Source organism: Semicossyphus pulcher, unplaced genomic scaffold (assembly GCF_022749685.1).
Source record: "Semicossyphus pulcher isolate SPU_LCO1_2020_fin unplaced genomic scaffold, fSemPul1.0.p SCAF_12, whole genome shotgun sequence".
NCBI lineage: Eukaryota > Metazoa > Chordata > Actinopteri > Labriformes > Labridae > Semicossyphus > Semicossyphus pulcher.
In genome coordinates this window covers 23,993,583-24,012,858 of record NW_027211626.1, presented here as the reverse complement: position 1 = coordinate 24,012,858, position 19,276 = coordinate 23,993,583, and the positions used below count along the sequence as shown (strand labels likewise).

General features: G+C 41.2%; 1 protein-coding gene across 1 annotated transcript; it reads right to left on the bottom strand.

Moving 5' to 3' along the window:
* Window positions 1-4,842: 4,842 nt before the first annotated feature.
* On the bottom strand, window positions 4,843-18,946 carry kcnk18 (potassium channel, subfamily K, member 18). Its single transcript, XM_069659284.1, has 3 exons — window positions 18,718-18,946; window positions 18,337-18,483; window positions 4,843-5,678 (listed from the first exon to the last, which is right to left on the bottom strand). Exons 1-3 carry the CDS (start codon window positions 18,944-18,946, stop codon window positions 4,843-4,845), a joined length of 1,212 nt encoding a protein of 403 aa, XP_069515385.1.
* Between the last annotated feature and the right edge of the window lie 330 nt (window positions 18,947-19,276).

The following is a 19,276-nucleotide window of genomic DNA, read 5'->3' as shown; positions in this document are numbered from 1 at the left end:
AGGTTCAAAGCACCCAGGTTTTATTTGCTTAAGTTGGCTGGACACACCCCGAAGCCCCATCAGAGATAATGGGTATCAGCTGGTTTTGTTAACCCAGGTTATCTTGAGTAGTTCTGTTTCACATATAAAGGGTGTTTAACACGTCATGACTCTTCTTATGCTTCAAATAGACCAGTCATGGGCCGCCTACTTCAGTTAACATGAACAGGTTATTATTATGGAGAGCTATGAAGAATGTATAAAAAAAGTTCTTGTGGCAAATAGCAGCACCGTTCCTGCAAGTAAGAGACGAATGCTGTTAGAAAAGGCTGATTGCGTAAATTTGAAAGTTTATTCTTTATATTTTATTTCTATTTAAGAACTATATTAAAGCTTGAGACTGTCTTATGAAAGATATTCAGAATTAACTCCAATATTTTGCCAAAACAAAGGGAAATTTATTCAATATCTTAATAAGATAGCAAATCAGAACCAAGCTTAAAATATAATCCAGAGTGGTTCGTAGTTGCTTTGCCTTGGTTATTCTTTCAATGTACTGATAATGGACAAACTTTAAAGTGTTAGTATGAACTTAAACAAACAGGGAAGAACTGAGATGAGGAGACTAGAGGAAGGTCAGCTCCAGCAGAGTACACAGTGTCAGCCAGTAATGGAGGGGTTCAAGGGGGTGTCCAGTCTGATCCTGGTTTGTTCAGGTTATGGATACGTGGTTTTAGGGTATGTGCTAAATGCAGAATACGTCTTTATTTTAGTTAGCAGTTGATGGAGATACTCTGCCTGAGGTGCCATAACACACCCTTGTTTAACACGGACATTGATTTGAGATAAAGTTGTACTCTTGGCAGGTTTCCTCATATGTTGAATTCACTAAACAGTTCTCTGTAATCACTGAAGAATGAGAGAAGAAATTCGAGTAAAAAATGTTAAGCATGATTGACATTATATACTATATTTTTTTCACTCTCTTCCCAGCGAAGGCAGACGTTATATAATAAGTGTCATTCTTTTACAGAATAAGGGCAACATTTGCATTGACTTGACTTTTTTTATTAACTAATTAATTAATGAGAACCCTCTGTCCCCAACAATCATGTGCTGTTAATAAAGGGAGAAGAAATTACTTTCATTGTCACAACTAGACGAGCATGAAAATACATTTTGTGGATCTGCAGATACCTTTCTCAAACCATTGAGTCTGAGATGACTCCTTGAAAATGCAGGAGGCAAGCAAAGCCAGGCCGCCTGGCAGCAACACTTGTGACCATAAGTAATCTGCAATCTGTTGTATTTGAAACAATCTATTACAGGGTAAATGTTGGCTGTGTCAGGTTTAAGTTAATTTTAAGTCAGCGGCCAGCCTAGGTTGTCTTAACTTTAGAATAGTCAGGGATAGAATTGCGTCATATTTCCTTATTTTTCACATCTTGTACTACTGATTAAGTGTTTGATATTTTAAGGTGTTCTACACAGATTTCAGAGGTGACAGAAATCACTGAGCAGCTGCCAGAAATGTTCAGCGATCTGTCACAGAGGCAGGTGATGAAAAGAGATTATTTCACACCCTGACTTACATGCAACAAAACAAAACTGTGAACCAAATACTTTACCTGAACATTTATGCTGTGAAAGGACTTCCTGTTGATAAAGTCACTCTCATGTTCCCCTAAGGGACCTGTGATTGGAACATAAGTGCAATCAATTGCACCAATAACCCTACTCTAGAAATCCTATTGAGGAATATATGAAAAATATGACTTCATAAAGGCTTCCTTAACAGCCAGCGCTGGAGGATGGCACGGGAACACTACAAATATATTCAGTAGGTCAGTTAGTGCAATTACAACCTTGTGTAGCATGGCACACTGTATTCTTGCTCAAATTTTCTGCATCGACAGTCGACTGCAGGCAGTTTCCCGTGACAAACACACTACGCAGCGCTTAAGGTTGTGCTCCTGTAATGGTATGAATCTGTGGTATGACTTACACAAGGCTGTACTAGTTGGCATATATAATGTATTCCTTCGGCTGAGAATCTATATCACTCACAGAGAATATCATCCAGGAAGGCAAGTGGACTGCTTCACTCTCTACACACCCTCTCTGAAGCTAACCTCTCACACTTGGGCCCTGACATCAACAGGATCATCTAAGAATGGTGACGCCATTTACGCAAGAATTTTTCAGCTAAAGGGCGACGCTTTTATAAACTGAAGTCTGAATACTGCATTAGTTGCCATGGTGATCTAGCCAAGTTAGAAGAGAGCCAACTCCGTGACAAGGACAACTCTGGCTTTAGGCTTATCAGGCCTTCTTAAGATCTTAACTAATTAAATTCAGACAACTAAAACACACAAAAAAATATATGGATCCAGACTATGTAGATCATAAAACACAACATGGGTTTATAGTCTGGTATCTGTAAAAGAATGACACTTGTGAAAATCCTCATTCAAATGCACGGATGCATCGTCCCAAAAGTATTTACATATGACCTAAACCTTTCCTCAATTAATTAATTAACACACCATGTGGCTAACATGGGTATGCTGCACAAGCCCTGGAAAACCCATCACTTTTAAAGGGAATAGCCACCTGTTAATACAAAAGGCAGCATACAACAAAACGACAATGAATCATTAATATTCCAGGCCTGCACACACATTTCACACAACAGAAAACAGAACGGTGATGAAATCAAAGTTTATTGTGTTGCAGATGAGCATCAAAACAAAGGTTAAGCTTACTGGAAATGGTGGTTTGAATGGGATCAGAGTAAACCACAACACCCCTCCATCCATTATGTAGACTATTCCATTATGTGCATGTTCATGTTGCTTGTGAGTGTTAAACTTCGTTGTGTGTATCGTCTTGTGGCTTAAATTCAAACATTAATCAAAAAAAGAGCTTTGTGGTAAGTTCATGTTGACCAAGCTCGTGCTGTTTCAACCAACAGACAAGACAGAGATACAAACAAACATGATGTATCACCTAGAGGGCTATTTCACAAAACCTAGATAGCGGATTAAACCGGGATTTTCCGCCTATCCAGGCTGAATTTAGTCGTGATTCGGTTTCACGAAAGCGGTGGCACATAAGTAACCATGGAGCTTTATTCTGTGCAGCTAGCCTGCTCTAGACCAGGCTAACAACCAGGCTTGATTAATCCTGGTACCAGTTATCAGTTCAGTCAGCAGTCACTGCCATCGGAAACCAATGTGTATGTGAGCAGGAAACTTCGTGATCCCAGTGAGCATTTTTCCGTTGAAAAGACGTTTTAAAAGGTATCAGTGAAGTACGTCAGCTTCCAGGGGTTGTTACAGTCAGAGCTGCCCAGCCGAAGTACCTGGGCGTGTGCAGTCTTCTTTTTTCTTCTTCTGTGGAAAATGTTCAAAACTGTCCCCTGATGTCTCTGGACCTTCTTGTTAACATCACACAGCCCACGAAGCGCCGGATTTTAGATTTTTCTAATTAAAACGACCTGAAATAACATCTTTGTGAGCAGATTACACCCACCGCTGCAAATGATTTTGAAGAGACGCCGCTACAATCACTTTCGTCACCCTTTCATTTCTAAAATGGTAAATTGTGCATTATATACATATATAGCTACATGGTCTTAATATATTTTAGCATTGTGGATGAGTGGTTGTAATTTATCTTGATGGTAACATTAACTTTCACTGCTCATTTTAAGGCAATCCCTTGCATTTTATAACTATGATGGTTTTAGTTAAGAGTGCTTGGTGAATGTATCGGCTATTACGCATTCTGTCGGTCCACAATAGTATAGCAGCGGTGTTTCCTTTTTTTATATACATATTATGTGTGTCACCTCTTTATGAACTTCCATTAATTGCTCTTGCTCAATCTCGCTGGGTGTGAAGTATGCTGCACGCGTCTTCTCCATTTCAGCATCAGGAAATCTGTGATCGAGGTCTTTTGAAGAAAACCATGAACGCGCATTTATTAGTATTACTTAAACCTGGTTTGACCTAGTTGCACCTGTTCAGCCTGGCTTGACCTACGTGACACAGATTAAACCAGGATGCACTTACTAGGTCAAGCCTCGCGTTTTCTCTTATCCTGGATTTCTGAATTCTGCTTTTGTGAAGTAGCCCCCTGGTAGTGACACATGGCCAAATAAAAACAATGCAAAAATACAACACTGGGTACAAAAACCCAGCAGCCACATATTGATGAGGCCATTGTAGTTTCCACTTCATTTCAGTTTTCTAATTTACATTCCCAGACGACATTAGGGAAATACATCATTAACGCTATCTGTTCATTTAAGACAACCAAGGTGGAAAGGATGGTTGTTACACCTTTGACTGGACAGGTTTAATGAATGTACCAATCGATATGCTCATTTCACAGTATACATACGTTCAATATTACAGTCCAAAAAATTAGATAGTAGCGATGTGCATGGACAGTTAATTCATTTTAAAACCATGTTATTTTGTAAAGCTTAAAATAATTTACAAGTAAGAATTAAGAAGGCATTTTATTGGGTTTTCCAAGAGGGAAGTAAGAAAATCCAGAGATCTGACTTACAGCCAAGGCACACTACAGTACAGCTGAAAGTCATTCATTGGCAAGGTAGTGTAATTAATGCGAAATTGAAAGAATGAAAAGATTTTCTTGATAGGAATCATTTTCAATATCGCTCTCCTTCACTGGGCAAAAGCTTTTGACACATGCATAGTTTTTCTTTCGTGCATGCTTACAATTGAACAGCCAGCAAAGACCACACTGGACAGGTCCCTGTGTTCCTGAGTCAAAACCAGGACTGTGAGCTTATACAACACTTGGACATAAGGCAGAAATTCTCCTGGTACTTTAATCGTGATCTTCTTTTTGGAAAGTTTCAGCATTTCCCCTGCTGATGAACTTGATGCACTGGCGGTAGCAGATAACAAGTCGTGTTTGGCCAAGCTTGAAAGCCATGGACATAATGGCCATGCCGACGATGATGAAGAGTGAGGTAAGCATGAAGAATTTGGGGTGATTCGGTACGATGTCCCCAAAACCGATGGTAGTGAGTGTGATGAAGCAGAAGTAGTAGGGGTCAAAGCCCTTGAACTCAGTTTCCCATATAGGTAGAATCATGCCAACAAAGAAAATGTAGGCAAACACGATGAAAAGAATCAGAAAAAACGGTACATCCAAGGTTTCCATTCCATCCCCCAACCCAGAGAAATCCCATATGGCATATTCTCTCTGTGATGGTTTAATCCGGTCTAGCTCTGGGCAGGAGAGGGACCTGAGCAGCGGGGCCCTTCTCAGTAAATTCTCCCTGGCAAGAATCTTTTCAAAGATTTCTTTGTTGTTTTGGAGATGGATAGACTTCTGCCGTATGTCTGCCTGGCTGTGCAGCACCTGGCGGATGTCAAGAGGTTCACGGACCACAACATCATGGCTGAAGACAAAGGTACCGTCTTCCAGCGTTCGGGAGCTTGAGTCCCTCGACCTCTTCTCAGCCTTCCATGGTGACCAGGTGTGGGAGCGGAGGTTTTTGAAGAAGGTGTGAATGTTGACATAGGCTCTAGTCATCAGCATAGCGAGGAAGTCTCCCACATCAAGGATGACCAGTAGCATCAGAGGGATGCCCACCATGGCGTACAAGACACACACCACCTTACCAGGAAGGGTCACTGGATAGATCTCCCCGTAGCCTGCAACAACAAAGGAGAAAATTGACTCTTTAGGACTTATAGCAACTTAAGACTTAAAGCCACAGAGGGGAGAGAGACAACTGTAGCATAGCTCAAACCCTCTCTGGAGATGAGTTCAATACTGCAGCAATCACATTAAGAGGTTGTGATGTAATGGTAACACAAATCTGGTAATTATTGTCCACCAGTATACTCTTTCATTCATCACGTGCTGGGTGATTTTATACTTTACCCTGAGCTTACAAGAGTTTGCATTCTAAAAGTCAAGGGCCGTTTTGAAACGATCTTTAACACATGGTTCAAAGCCACAGGCTTAAGGTCAAAGGGAGTGACTGACTACCTTTTGCTAGGTAAACGGCGCACAATTTTGGTGCAGGGTGCAAATAGGTTGTGTTAAGTCTCTTGATTATCCCGGTGTGTTTTGGGTGTAACAAGAATGAAACAAAGTCAGAGTCTCATCTTTCATTCACTGTAAAAACCAGGTGTTCTTGAAGGCAAGCGTGGTGCAATATACACGGGCTCAGTGGTAGAGTCGGTCGTCTTTCAACAGGAAGGTTGGAGGTTCGATCCCCAGCTCCATCAGGCTACACGTCGAAGTGTCCTTGGGCAAGACACTGAACCCCAAATTGCCCCTGGTGGCATAGCCAACGGGTGTGAATGTGATAACTGATTGACAGCTAAGCACTTTATGTAGCAGCCTCTGCCATCAGTGTGTGAATGTGTGTGTGAATGGGTGAATGTGACATGTAGTGTAAAAGCAGCTTTGAGTGGTTGCAAAGACTAGAAAAGCGCTATATAAGTACAGTCCATTTACCATTTACCATATACGGCAAAACATAAAACACTACACAACGCTTAAGGTTGCGTTTCTGTAAGTGCATTCCGTCAGTCTGTGGTATGACTTACATGCGGCTCTACAAGTTGGCATATATAATGTATTCCCCTGGACAATCTATGTCTCTTATAGATAATATCTTCCAGGAAAGCAAGTGGATTGCTGCACTCTCTATCCACCCTCTTTGGGCGGCTGTGACTCAGTGGTAGAGTCGGTCGTCTTTCAATCGGAAGGTTGGCGGTTGGAGGTTCCCTCAGGCTACATGTCCAAGTGTCCTTGGGTAAGACACTGAACCCCAAATTGCTCACAGTGGCATAGCCAACGGGTAGGAATGTGATAACTTTTTATTGTTAAAACGTGCTTCTTCCAGCTAAGACTGTTAGCAAAAGTAAAGCCTTATCTCCCCAGAAATGACTTCGAGAAAGTTATTCACACCTTTGTTACATCACGCTTAGACTACTGTAACTCTTTGTTTGTTGGTCTCGACCAATCAGCATTGCGCCGTCTACAGGTAGTCCAAAATGCAGCGGCCCGCCTGCTGACTGGAAAGAAACGACGTGATCACATCAGTCCCATCCTTGCATCTTTGCACTGGTTGCCCGTTAATATTAGGATCCAGTTCAAGGTTTTATTATTGTTTTTAAGTGTTTAAATGGTCTGGCACCGTCTTACTTATCAGAGCTCGTACAGCCTCACAGTACTTCCAGAGCACTTAGGCCGTTAATCCAGCTGCTCCTGGCAGTACCCTGTCCAGACTCTCTACTCGTGGGGACAGAGCCTTCTCAGTGGCGGCCCTAAAGCTTTGGAACATCCTACCTTTCCAGGTTAGAGCTGCACAGTCTGTTGAGCACTTTAAAACATTACTGAAAACCCATCTTTTCTCCTTGGCATTTAGTCCCAGCTAAGCGAGAATTCTTGGCTTCTATTTTTATTTTTATTTTATTATTATTATATTTATGTATGATTATATTGTATTTGTATTGTATTTTAATAACTGTACAGCACTTTGGTCGACTGAGGTTGTTTTTAAGGTGCTTTATAAATAAAGCTTGACTTGACTTGACTTGATAACTGATTGACACTTGGGCACTTTACGTAGCAGCCTCTGCCATCAGTGTGTGAATGTGAGTGTGAATGGGTGAATGTGACATGTAGTGTAAAAGCAGCTTTGAGTGGTCGCAAAGACTAGAAAAGCGCTAAATAAGTACAGTCCATTTACCATTTACTCTGTCTCTGAAGCTAACCTCTCACACTTTGGGCACCTAGATCAAACAGGGTCATCTGAGAATGGTGAGGACATTTTTGCCAAGATTATTTTCAGAGAAAGGGCGGCGCACACTCAGGCGTTATTCTAAAATAGGCCGGACTGGGGCTGGGTCTTGTAACTTTTCTCCTGTCGCTGTTCCCCTGTACATGCAAAACACATGCAGGTCACTGTATAATATGGTGATGCAACTTGAAACTGTTGGTTCTGGTCCTCTAACCAGCTATGGTTTATGTTCTTGGTGGAGTGAAAGTAAAACTGAACAATCTCAGGATTTAATGAAAGTATGATTTTTAATTTAGTTTAGTTACATTTTTGCACATAATTTCATAATCATGGTAAAATGGCAACAGTATGCAAGTACAAGAATGTTCCCCAATCAAACCAAACATGAAACATGAAAAGTATAAGGTGGAGGTGCGCTTGTGTAACTGCCTTTCTTTGCCTTTATAAATCCCTTTGAATAGCCTCTTTCATCATTCCCTATGTACTGAATTAAAAGCAAAGTGAATATCATTGTAACAAAGCCTCTTTATCATCCCGGTATGTTAGTGCCATAAGCCCTGTCAAATACACTATGTCAAGAATTTTGAAATATAATCTTTTAAAAACCTGGATACTGTTCATAACATCAGTTTGCAAAAATAACGTTTTTCTGTTTAACAACTTTTTTCTGTTAAAATCACACTATACTGACAAACAAAATTGCTCAGAACACAGTAATGTAATGGTATCAGAGCCCTGAGCAGTCTGATTGGAAAAACAACAACCACCACGTTATCATTTTTTCCTTCAGTTTCAGTTCTTGTTCAAGTTTGGCCCAATGGGCCCACTGTAGTAGTGCAAGCACACACTTTTCCTGTGAAGTGAGGGATTGTTAACAACATATTGGGTGTACTCAGTTTTATCATTGATAAAGTGGTTTAGATAATCTGTCTGAATTATTGGCATGCTCAACACCTGCGACATGTTTTAGTGCTTCAGAGAGAGAGGCCCCACACCCTACGCATGTGCGCCGTATGTATGCACGCACGCCATATGCACGGCATACGTACGCACGCACATAAACGCACATAAACATGATGCTGTAGGTAAACACACAGACATGAAAGGCAATGCATTCACAGAGGTCCTAAAGTGAATGGTGCTTTTAATGTACAGGAATACACTGAGGCATATTGTTCAGAATATGACATCATGGTGGTTGTTAAGAGATGAATGAAGTTTCCAAATAACAGCACAAAACAGAAGACAGCGTGCCTCTAACCTCTAACAACCTCTTATAAGCTTTTTGTGGTGGTGTAAAAGCATTCTCCTCTGAGAGTGCCCTCTCTGCGCATCTGAGTTGTGGGCTTCCTGTTGCTGCTCTGCCATTAGCCATTAGCTGGCTTCCTTTAACCACTTATCTGTTTGTCTGAAAGTAAGTAGACTTACTAATGTATCTTAAGAAGTTTCTTAGACACCAAATTATATCAAGAAAATAAGCAAGCTCCAGATAGCTGAGTAAGAAATTGATAGCTCAAGAGTGTGTATGATCTTCGGAGAGCTTTGAGGGAGACAAAGAGGAGATAATGGGACAATGTACAGTCCAGATTCAAGCAGTGGGACCCCAGAGACATGTGGGAGAGACCAAGACAATAATGGACAACAAAGGGAAAAACCTGCTCATAGGGAATACTGATGCCTGTCATGTGGTCCACACCTACAGGGACATTTTAAAAGAAGTATATTTGCAGATGGTGCTAAATATCTGTAGAACACTTCGTTTGATTTTTACCGTTAGATCCTACTCCACTTACTTGTCTATTAACTAACTCTTTACAAAATCTGCGGGTCAACGCTAAGTGTTGTGAAATTTGTCTCCTGCTGCTCCGTGCTGTGCCTCCGCTGAGGCTGCTGAACCGAACTGACACTTTCAGGTTATAATTGTCGTGAATGTTGTCCAACCAAGCATCGATAACACACTTTGGAACACAATAATTGGACCTACTGCCAAAGAGATAGGGAATCTTACTCTGTTGTCAGAACACAATGTCAACAAAACCAAGAAGCTGATTTGGGATTTTGGGAATTAGCGGGGTGGGGAACTACACCTCCCTCATGATTTTTCAGGTTCACAATGTAAATGGGGAACTAATTTGAGTACCTCGGAGTTCACATCACCGAGGACCTGTCATGAGTCATTCTAGTTTAGTTATGTTTTTGTCTTGTATTTCGGTGTTCAGTTATTATTTCTTGATTTACCTTGTCACTTTGTCCCTTGTCATGAGTTTTCATCGTTTAGTTTTGTATTTAGTTTATTCTGTGTTCTTGTCAGTGTTTAGTCTTGTTTAGTTAAGTATTTCACTTGTGTCTCTTTGGTTAGATCATTTCCTGTTTTACTTTGTCACCTGGTCTCTCGTGTTGGTCCACTTCCTGCCTTTGTGTGTTTTCCCGCCTGTTTGATTCTGTGCCCTGCCCTGATTGTTTTCACCTGCCCCTTGATTGTCTCACCTGTGTCTGATTAGCCTCACCTCCTAAGTTTATTTAGTCTTTGTGCTCCCCTGTCTTGTGGCCTGTTCATTGTCATCCACCGTGCGTGAGTCTTTGTCGTCCATCCTGTGTCGTCCTTCTCTGGAGCTTTGTCGTTGGTCCATGTCCATGCATCTTGTCAGTACTCTCAGTCTTCCCTGGATTTTTTCACCTTCTGTTTTATTTGGATGACTTATTGCCTGTTTTGTTTGGACCTTTTTACCATTGGATTTTGTTTGCCTGCCCCCTTTGGATTCCTCATAAGAGTAAGCCTTTTGTTTCGCCTTGTGCCTTTTTGTTTAAAATAAATTCTTATTTCAGTCTGCATCTGGGTCCTCAACCTTTTGTTTAAATTTGAAACCGTGACAGGACCCGAAATGGTAAGTTCACATGTACATGAGGGGTGTCTTAATTTGACTTTCAATTTTAAGTTCTCAATTTTATTCAATTTTCAATTAAAACATTTGAAAGCAAGATTTGCCAGTTAAAACATGAATTGTGCTCTCATTTTCCTATTCAGTGTGATACAGGTCTATATTGTTATTTTGAATTAAACGCAAGATACTTGTGCCCTAATGATAAGGATAAGCGCTTAGTGAAGAAACCCCTCTCCTTGTGCCCTCATCCCCATACTTATAATTAACCAAACCTACCACCGCAACCCAAGCTGCTTTGCAAACTTCAACAGACCCAGGCTCTGTTCATGCAAGCTCCAGGTATTGACAACGCTGATACTTCCTACCCTACAACATGGCTTCTACTGGCCCCCATAAGAGAAAAAAATAGAGAGAAGAGTTTGCAGAGAGAGGTGTGTTAGGTTTGTCCGTTTGTTTGGTCCGAATCAAAGACCAAATTGTTACAAAGTTGCACTTTGCCTCCAGTTTGGTTTGTGTTTAGCCGGAAGCTTTTACCAGCGGACCAAAAGTTTTGATGCACGGGGAAACTGCTCTCTGATTGGACAGAATTTCCACTTGGGAAAACTCCCTGAAGAAAACAAAGCAAGAGAGCAGACTGATCAATCACACTCAGCATGGTCACAGACTTTAATGTCTTGTAGTCTGAGTTTTTTTTACTTTTAACCAACATTGTTCCACAGTTCAATTCTCCTTTAGCTTTTCACTGCACCTTTTGAATATGTTTCGTGCATTTCCACAAGCATTTGTGTAAGTGTTTGGTCAGCCCATATTTCTATTTCTTCATTGCTCCCCCACATCTGTCCTCTACTCATCTCGCTGCATGTCTCTGCAAATGTCAGAACCTGTTAAGATACTACAATTCACAGTTTCATGGTTTGTTTCCTGTATTTGGTCCTACTTTAAGTCCGCTTACGTTCTCACAAGAATCAAACCGGACCGTAGTTCATTAGGAAACGGACCAAGACCCATCTTTTCTAGCGGACCATGGTCCACACACCACCTAAACAAACCGCACCGTGGGGACAAATGCTCCAGGGTTTGGTTCAATCAGAGAAAACACAGCTTGTGTGAACCCGCCCTTAGAAAGAAGATGGGGAAAGCAGAGCCAGGATTAGGTGCCCTGTGTGGGGTTAGCACTCACCCCGCCGGGCTAGGCTGAACGCTGTACCTCCCCCTACTCCCCCATTTTCATGAGAAAAGAGAGGAGAGAAGAGAAAGTAACTCAAACTTTTAGTTAGATGAGCAGAGAGAGCCATCACATCAACAAGGTTAAGTATATTTGTCAGAGGCAGGTCATGTTATAAACTGTACTGTAATTAAGACAGAAGTTAACGAAAGGCTAGTTTACAAGGTAACATCAATCAATCAATGAACCAATATTTATCTATCGCGTCAAATCATAACCAAAGTTATTCCAAAGCACTTTACCAAAAGAGCAGGTGTAGAGACCCAACCCTCACAGTAAGCATAACACTGACACAGGCAGCACTAACACTTTTTCCAGTTTACAGAAGCTCTTTTAAACAAACAAACTAGCGTTGGAGGAAGTCTACAATATTACCTAGAGCTGTTTGTTCTAATCACAGTTTATTAATAATCCCAGGCATAACGTGTGTGTACATTTTAATCTTACGAAACAGAGGGAACATGTGGTTGGTTGTCAGCACACAAACATGACAGGTTAGAAGGTTGATCTGACCTGTGTTTACTAGACTGTATAATAGAGTGCCTGGTACCCGCCTTCAGGGAGAGTTTATTGTACTCTGCTTTTTCAACCTGTTGCATACAAGACTCAACTTGTTTTTCTATCATCTCCAACTCCAGCAGTGAACATGGTGCCTCCAAAGGAGCAGCTGTAGGCTAATGGTAAGCTACGTTGTATCACGATTTTACTTTAACATTTAACTTCCTAACCCTAACCATTAAAGTGGTCATATCAGTTTCGTTCTCTTTGGCGGCACCTATGGTGATAAACGGTAGTTGTGAGAGCACTTAGATATCCAGACATGTGTTGCATGTGCTACGTCCACGGTTGGCTCCGGTTGTAACTCTTAATTTTCCTCACTGATGCTTGCTTAATTTTTAGACCGTTTGCCTTCATCCGAGCCTCGAATTTGTTTTTTTCTTTGGCTTTTCACTTATTTTTGAAGTGTGTTTGTTGCATTAGCTCCGCCCACCCTCTCTGGCAGACCAACCACTGCTGGGTGATGGAAAACGCGTCACTAACTGGGCGCCGCTTGTGATTTTTTCCATGTGCCATAGGCTCAATCACCATTGTGTTACCTCATTCGGCGATAGATAGTGACTTAACATTTATTTAAATTAAATCTTCAAGATTTTTACTTTAACTCTTATTAACTAACCTCAACCAAACGACCATTTCACATTTAGAAGTGTAAGAAAAGAAGAAAAAATTTAGATTGTGTGGTTGTATTAGATGCTTCAGGCTGTGACAAAGCATCAGTATTGGTTTTAACACAAGGTTTTACTGTTGGCCAAACTTACCACAGGAGAATCAATTCTCAGCCTAAAAGACACTTCCTGTTTTAACTGTCTCAGTCTGGGAAGTACGATCAAACTCATGAGGCCAAAAAGGAAAATACCTTCAAACAATCCAAATTCTGACTTTACCACTGATTCTTCCTGTTGACGAAACCCTGCATCCCTTTATTATCACCCCCTTATTAATTCTTGCACATGTTCTATTGGTGGGCAGTTTTCCATTGTCTACACAAGCAAATACATATACACGTACTGATTCTCAGATCAGCTCCTGGATGGATGGGCAGACTCAAATAAACCAACTGCGGCTGAACTGCAGGACATTTCTTCTGATAAACTGTGAACGGGTCATCAGCCCACTGGGAACTAATATTTAGCAACCATAAGCCGGTCAGCTCTCAGATATTCCAACCATCCAAAACCAGCTGCCCTCAGATACTAACACACACACCAGCCTCAGAAGGAAACAGGGCCGCCCTAGTCTTTTTTTAGGATACCAGATTCTTATTTTGCTATTCAGGAAGTAATGCAATAGTTATGTGCCTGTACTGTACGCATTATACAATATGTTTCTAGGTCCAACAACAAAGTAGCGTCATGTCTGCTGGCTGCATTGTGAGTGATTCTTGTATAGATTGTTATACATGATTCCCAATGACTTTGGTGACCTCCTGAACTGTCATCTTCTGCCAACATCAGGACAAAGATCAGCCTGACAAACACTTTGGTCCAAGACAAGGTTCTGCGAAATCCATTGACCATCATCCAAAAATATTCTGTCTGTGTATCAGGCAGGTTTCCCAAAAACAGAGACCTCTCATTGAGTTTGAACAGCTCAGCTGCTCTTACATTTAAAGAAATACCCTGAAAATGTTGATAAAAAAAAGAGTGATGAGTTTAATCCGGCAGTAGTTCTCTCTCACAGTTTTACCTTCATGTAGTTTATTTTTCATGTTTTGGCACTACTTTCTCTCGACTAGAACAACTCGAGCTGGAGAGATTGATTTGGTAATTTATTAATAGATTCATTAAATAATGGATGATTGCTAGAATTGCCCAGAATGAAAGCGTGTTCCTGGTGTAATCCATGTTTAACAGTCAAGTAAGTGGAAGTTTTAACAGTGCTCATGTGTAAAGTAAAATATTATGACCCTTGACATGTATAAATGGCTTACTGCTAGTTACACATTGACTAAGCCACAGTAAAATGAAGCAGACACTTTTACTGCCTAGCAATATCAATAGAAGGAGCTAAACACACAGCAAGACCAACAATCTTTGGAATACTCAAAATATTCAAACTCCCTACTGGCAGGCCTTCCTGCATGCGCACTCAAACCTCTGCAGATGATGCAGAACGCAGCAGTGCTACTGGTCTTCAATAAACCCAAAACTGCACGTCACTCCGCTGTTCATATCCCTCCACCGGCTCCAAGTTGCCGCTTGCATCAAATTCAAAACCCTGTTGCTTGCTTACAAAAACGGCTCCTACCTGAACGCCCTCATCCAGGTCTACACTCCTTCCCGCCCACTATGCACTGCCAATGAAAGGCGCCTGGTACTCCCACCACAACATTTCCCTAAGCCGCTAACTAGACTCTTCTCCTCTGTGGTACCCAGGTGGTAGAATGAGTTACCAAACTCCATTCGGTCCGCAGAGTCTCTTTCCACCTTTAATAAAAATCTAAGAGCGCTCCCAGTTCTTTCATGAACACCTCTGCACTTAATGATATTGATGATGATGATGATGATGATATTGAGGATGTTGATGTTGATTAGCATATTGATGATGATGATGATGATGATATTGACCTTGTTGATGCTTCTTTATGCCCTTTGCACGTCCTGTCGATACCTGTGTCCGATCGCACCTGAAGCTTTTTGTTGGCATTTACTTTGCTCCCTCCTGTTTTCATCCTTGCTTGTAAATGGTAAATGGACTGTACTCATATAGCGCTTTTCTAGTCTTCTGACTACTCAAAGCTGACTACATGTCACATTCACTCATTCACATGGTAAAGGCCTAAGTGACAATCTCCAAGCTCTCTATGCCCATTCATACCCGATGGCTATGCCACCAGGATGTGACTGTAGCAGTCAGGGATCGAACCCCCAACCGACCGACTGAAAGGCGACTCTACCACAGAGCCACAGCCGCCCTTGTGTTGTATCAACTCTCAGATGAACGTTGCTTTGGACAAAAGCATCTGCTAAATGAAATTGTAACATTGTAACTATCCTTTTCCTTTTTGCAGCTTCTTTTATTTAAGCTGAATCCTATGAAAGATCCTTGGTCGGCAACCGGTTTGGGCTGTCATGCATCTGTTATGCATACCCTTTAACTGCTGCAGGTATTAATAGAAATAAATTAGATTCACATAATATACCTTTAAAATGTGTTGTAGAGAAAAGAAATGAAGTGAGACCAGCACAACCTGCAAGACATGATAAAAAGAAAAGGCCCTCCACGTCCACATGCTCTCTATCTGCTGACCATCAAAAATGTATCCTGTGGTGTCCAGGAGATAATGTGGATATGATGGGGTTAGCTGTAGATGGGAATAAAGCTGCTATGTCAGCTTTTGTGATTGCTTTATAGCTTTAAAGGTGATGAACCTCATGTTTGTTTTGCAGCTATTGCAGACCCTCGGTTCTGCTTAATTCAACTGGAAACATGACTGAGTATGAGTGTAACAGCTGCGTTGTACTCTTTGCATACAGAGTTAAAATTTTGCCTCGTTTTTAATTGTCAATGAATGCTAATTACAAAAGCATTTTAAACTGAAATGTTCACAGAAAGTTTTCTTTGGGCAAACATGATTACTTGTTTAATATTATGAATGGATGCATCCTGTGAAATCTGCTGGTGCTCTCTTATGATTGCCAAACTAAATATACAAATATTAATGGTAATGTATTTGAATTTTTATGCATTATGATGTTCCAGGGCTGCACGGTGGTGCACTGTTGCCTCACAGCTAGATGGTCACTGGTTCAAACCCCGGTTTGGGCAAGGTGGGACTTTCTGTGTGGAGTTTGCGATGTTCTCCTCGTGCATGCGTGGGTTCCCTCCGGGGTCTCCGGCTTCCTCTCACAGTCCGAAGACATGCTTGTAAGGTTAATTGGTGAGTCTAAATTGCCCATAGGTGTGGGTGTGAGTGCAAAAGGTTGTCTGACTCTGTGTGTCAGCCCTGTGATTGACTGGCGACCAGACCAGGGTGTACCCCGCCCTTCGCCCAATGACAGCTGGGATAGGCTCCCACCCCCCCCCCCCGTGACCCTAAACAGGATAAGCGGTATAGATATTGGATGGATGAATTATGTTCCAAACGGGTAGATTCAGTTAAAATCAAAGCATCAAAAAACTCTAAAGCATTCGTTATGACCCTCTCTGCCTGGTACATACAACCCTTATGAACCACTAAGTCTTCATTTATCTAATTAGATATAACCCTGTGCGTTTTCACAGGTGGAAAATAATTCCTTGATGAGTGACTAATCTTCTTGTATATGCCAAGTTACGCATGAACAGAAAGTTGGTTCTCATTGATGTCATGTAAGTTAGTATTGTCAGTAGATTTGATTGATTTCTAATTTTAAGAATTTAGGCCTATAAAAGTCAAAGTAATCAATGCCCTATGTTTACCAAGGTCTCAAATATTAGGACATATAGATTGATATTGATATTGAAATTATTTGTTGCAAAATTGCATTAAATAATGAACAAGTGATCCTGTGTAGCAGAAAAACTGGTGGTGTGGAACGTGCTCTCAACTAGGGCTACTAAAAAGACAGAGCACACTCTAAGCTTTTAAAAACTAAGTTGTCATAGAGTTACTACCAGCAGATACAAATTCCCACCAGACAGGTGATTCTTATTTGCACAATCAAACCTCATGACAATGAGCAAGGAAAGTCAAGTTAAAAAAAGCACCTGGACAAGTACAAGCAACAGATTAACTACTTACAAGTACAACAAGGTCTATACCTGTTGTAGGGAGAAACGGTTGACACAAAACTCTATATGATATCAGACCATCAGCGACAAGATTGATTATTTCTCTAAAGTTATTTTGAATGGCTGAAACTGCTCGCGGGGATAGTAAAGTATTTCTGATTCTGATTCTGATAGGTGTCAGACGAAGCGATTAACTGCATGTCAAAAATCAACTAAATAGAGGTATGGCGTTGACCACAGGGGGCGCCAAAATCAACATAAACCGAAAGTTTAATAAAGAGTTGCTGAAAACAATGACAAAGGGATATTTGCTTGCAAAAATCAATAATTAATGACCAATTTACAAAAAAGCCAAAAGAATTGATCAAAGTTAATTAGGTTCAAAATATCAGTACGGCAATATATCCTGGTCCTGACTCGAGGCGCAAGTATCGATATTTTAATTTACAAATAAATGGCGCTTTAAATTGATTTTCCTGCAATTACTACATGACTCCTCGTGGTGGCACTTATGACATGAATGAGGATAACATGAAAGGAAATGAATTATCCAAAGAAGTTAATCAGATATCGTGATGTATTGATTGCCTTGCAATACATCAATTATCGCAGAATCATTGTATTTAATATTATCTGTATCGTGGGCCGAGTATTGTGTATCATATTGTATCGTGATTTACCCTGCGACTCCCATCCCTTAAGTTAATACTGTTATACCGTACATGAAGAATATATAAGTTGATTTGTTTTCCCCTTGGGGGCAGCGCACTAAGTAAGACACACAACACTAACACATCATCAACATTTAAGGTTGTTAAGGCAAACTTCTGAGCAAACATTTGCCTATTTTAGTCACAAGCAGACACGGAGCAACATGATCATTCATATGGAGTATCGTCTGTTTCTCTCTGTCAAAGCAAGTCCTGGCACTGCTGTGTCATTTTGAAGAAGTCTTTCTTTCACTTGACCAACACAAATAGACAAAGGGTAGATCAGGACCCTTATGACAGCAGGCGTGCTGCTTTTGTCCACAGGGTTTCCACAACTGACACAAAATGCGTTCTCTGTAAGCCAAATATAACCACTCTGACAAGTGAAGGCAGTTTGCACAAACAACAAAAAGATATTTTTCTGTGTTAAAGGCTTCACATAAAATACATTGGTTGACATACCCACTGTTGTGAACACGGTGCAGCAGAAGAACATGGAGCCAAAAAAATGCCATCGGTCAGGTCTCTGCAGCCATATGGATTTGAACCCATCTTGCATTTCAGCCTCAATGTCCTTCACTATGTCATGATGAGAGTAGGAGACATTTTCTGAAAATAAAGAAGTTTACAAGATGAATGTGGGTTGGTTTAACTAACAGGCTATGCTTAGCGTCATAGTGCATATACATCTATATTAGTTCATCAGCGTAAGAATGTAAAGAAAATCTGCCAAAATTATCACAGATGTCATCATGAAAGTCCAAAAATGATGCATGAAAAAAATCTGATATCTGAAATATCTGATATCAGATCGTATGACAACATTTATTTTGGGCCACGTACCGGTGAGGTTCTGGACCTTTGTGATAATCTCTCCCAGGAACTTATGGTACTCCTGCTGGGTTGTGGACACGATCCCTCCTTCAATGTGCTGGAACATGAGCGCACCCAGCGCCGCGTACCCCACCAGAGACAGACACAGCACGAGGTGCGGAAAAAGCCTCCAAAAACGCGCAGCGCATTTTCTAGACTCTGCTTTGGCGCTTATTTCTTTCTTTAATGCCACTGACATCTTTTGCGTCTGCTTCCTCCTCAGCTCCGACAGCAGCTCCTACAGTCCCTCTGCAGAGCGGCTGTGCGTCCGTCAGCCTCGATTTATGCTCCAGCAATGCGCGCTGAGGCTGCTGAGGCAGTAAACACACCACATCATCCACACGCGCATTACAAACTCTGCCACGAGGCCTTCCGAGGGATCCATTATTGACTTTGCAGACTCGCCTCTTTGACTGCCGGGGGTCCCGGGAGAGACTGACAGAGAATCCATCAGCCTTCTCAAACATTTACACCAAAGGAATTCAATCATCAGATAGCCAACAGATTGATGTAATAGGCTAAGGAACTT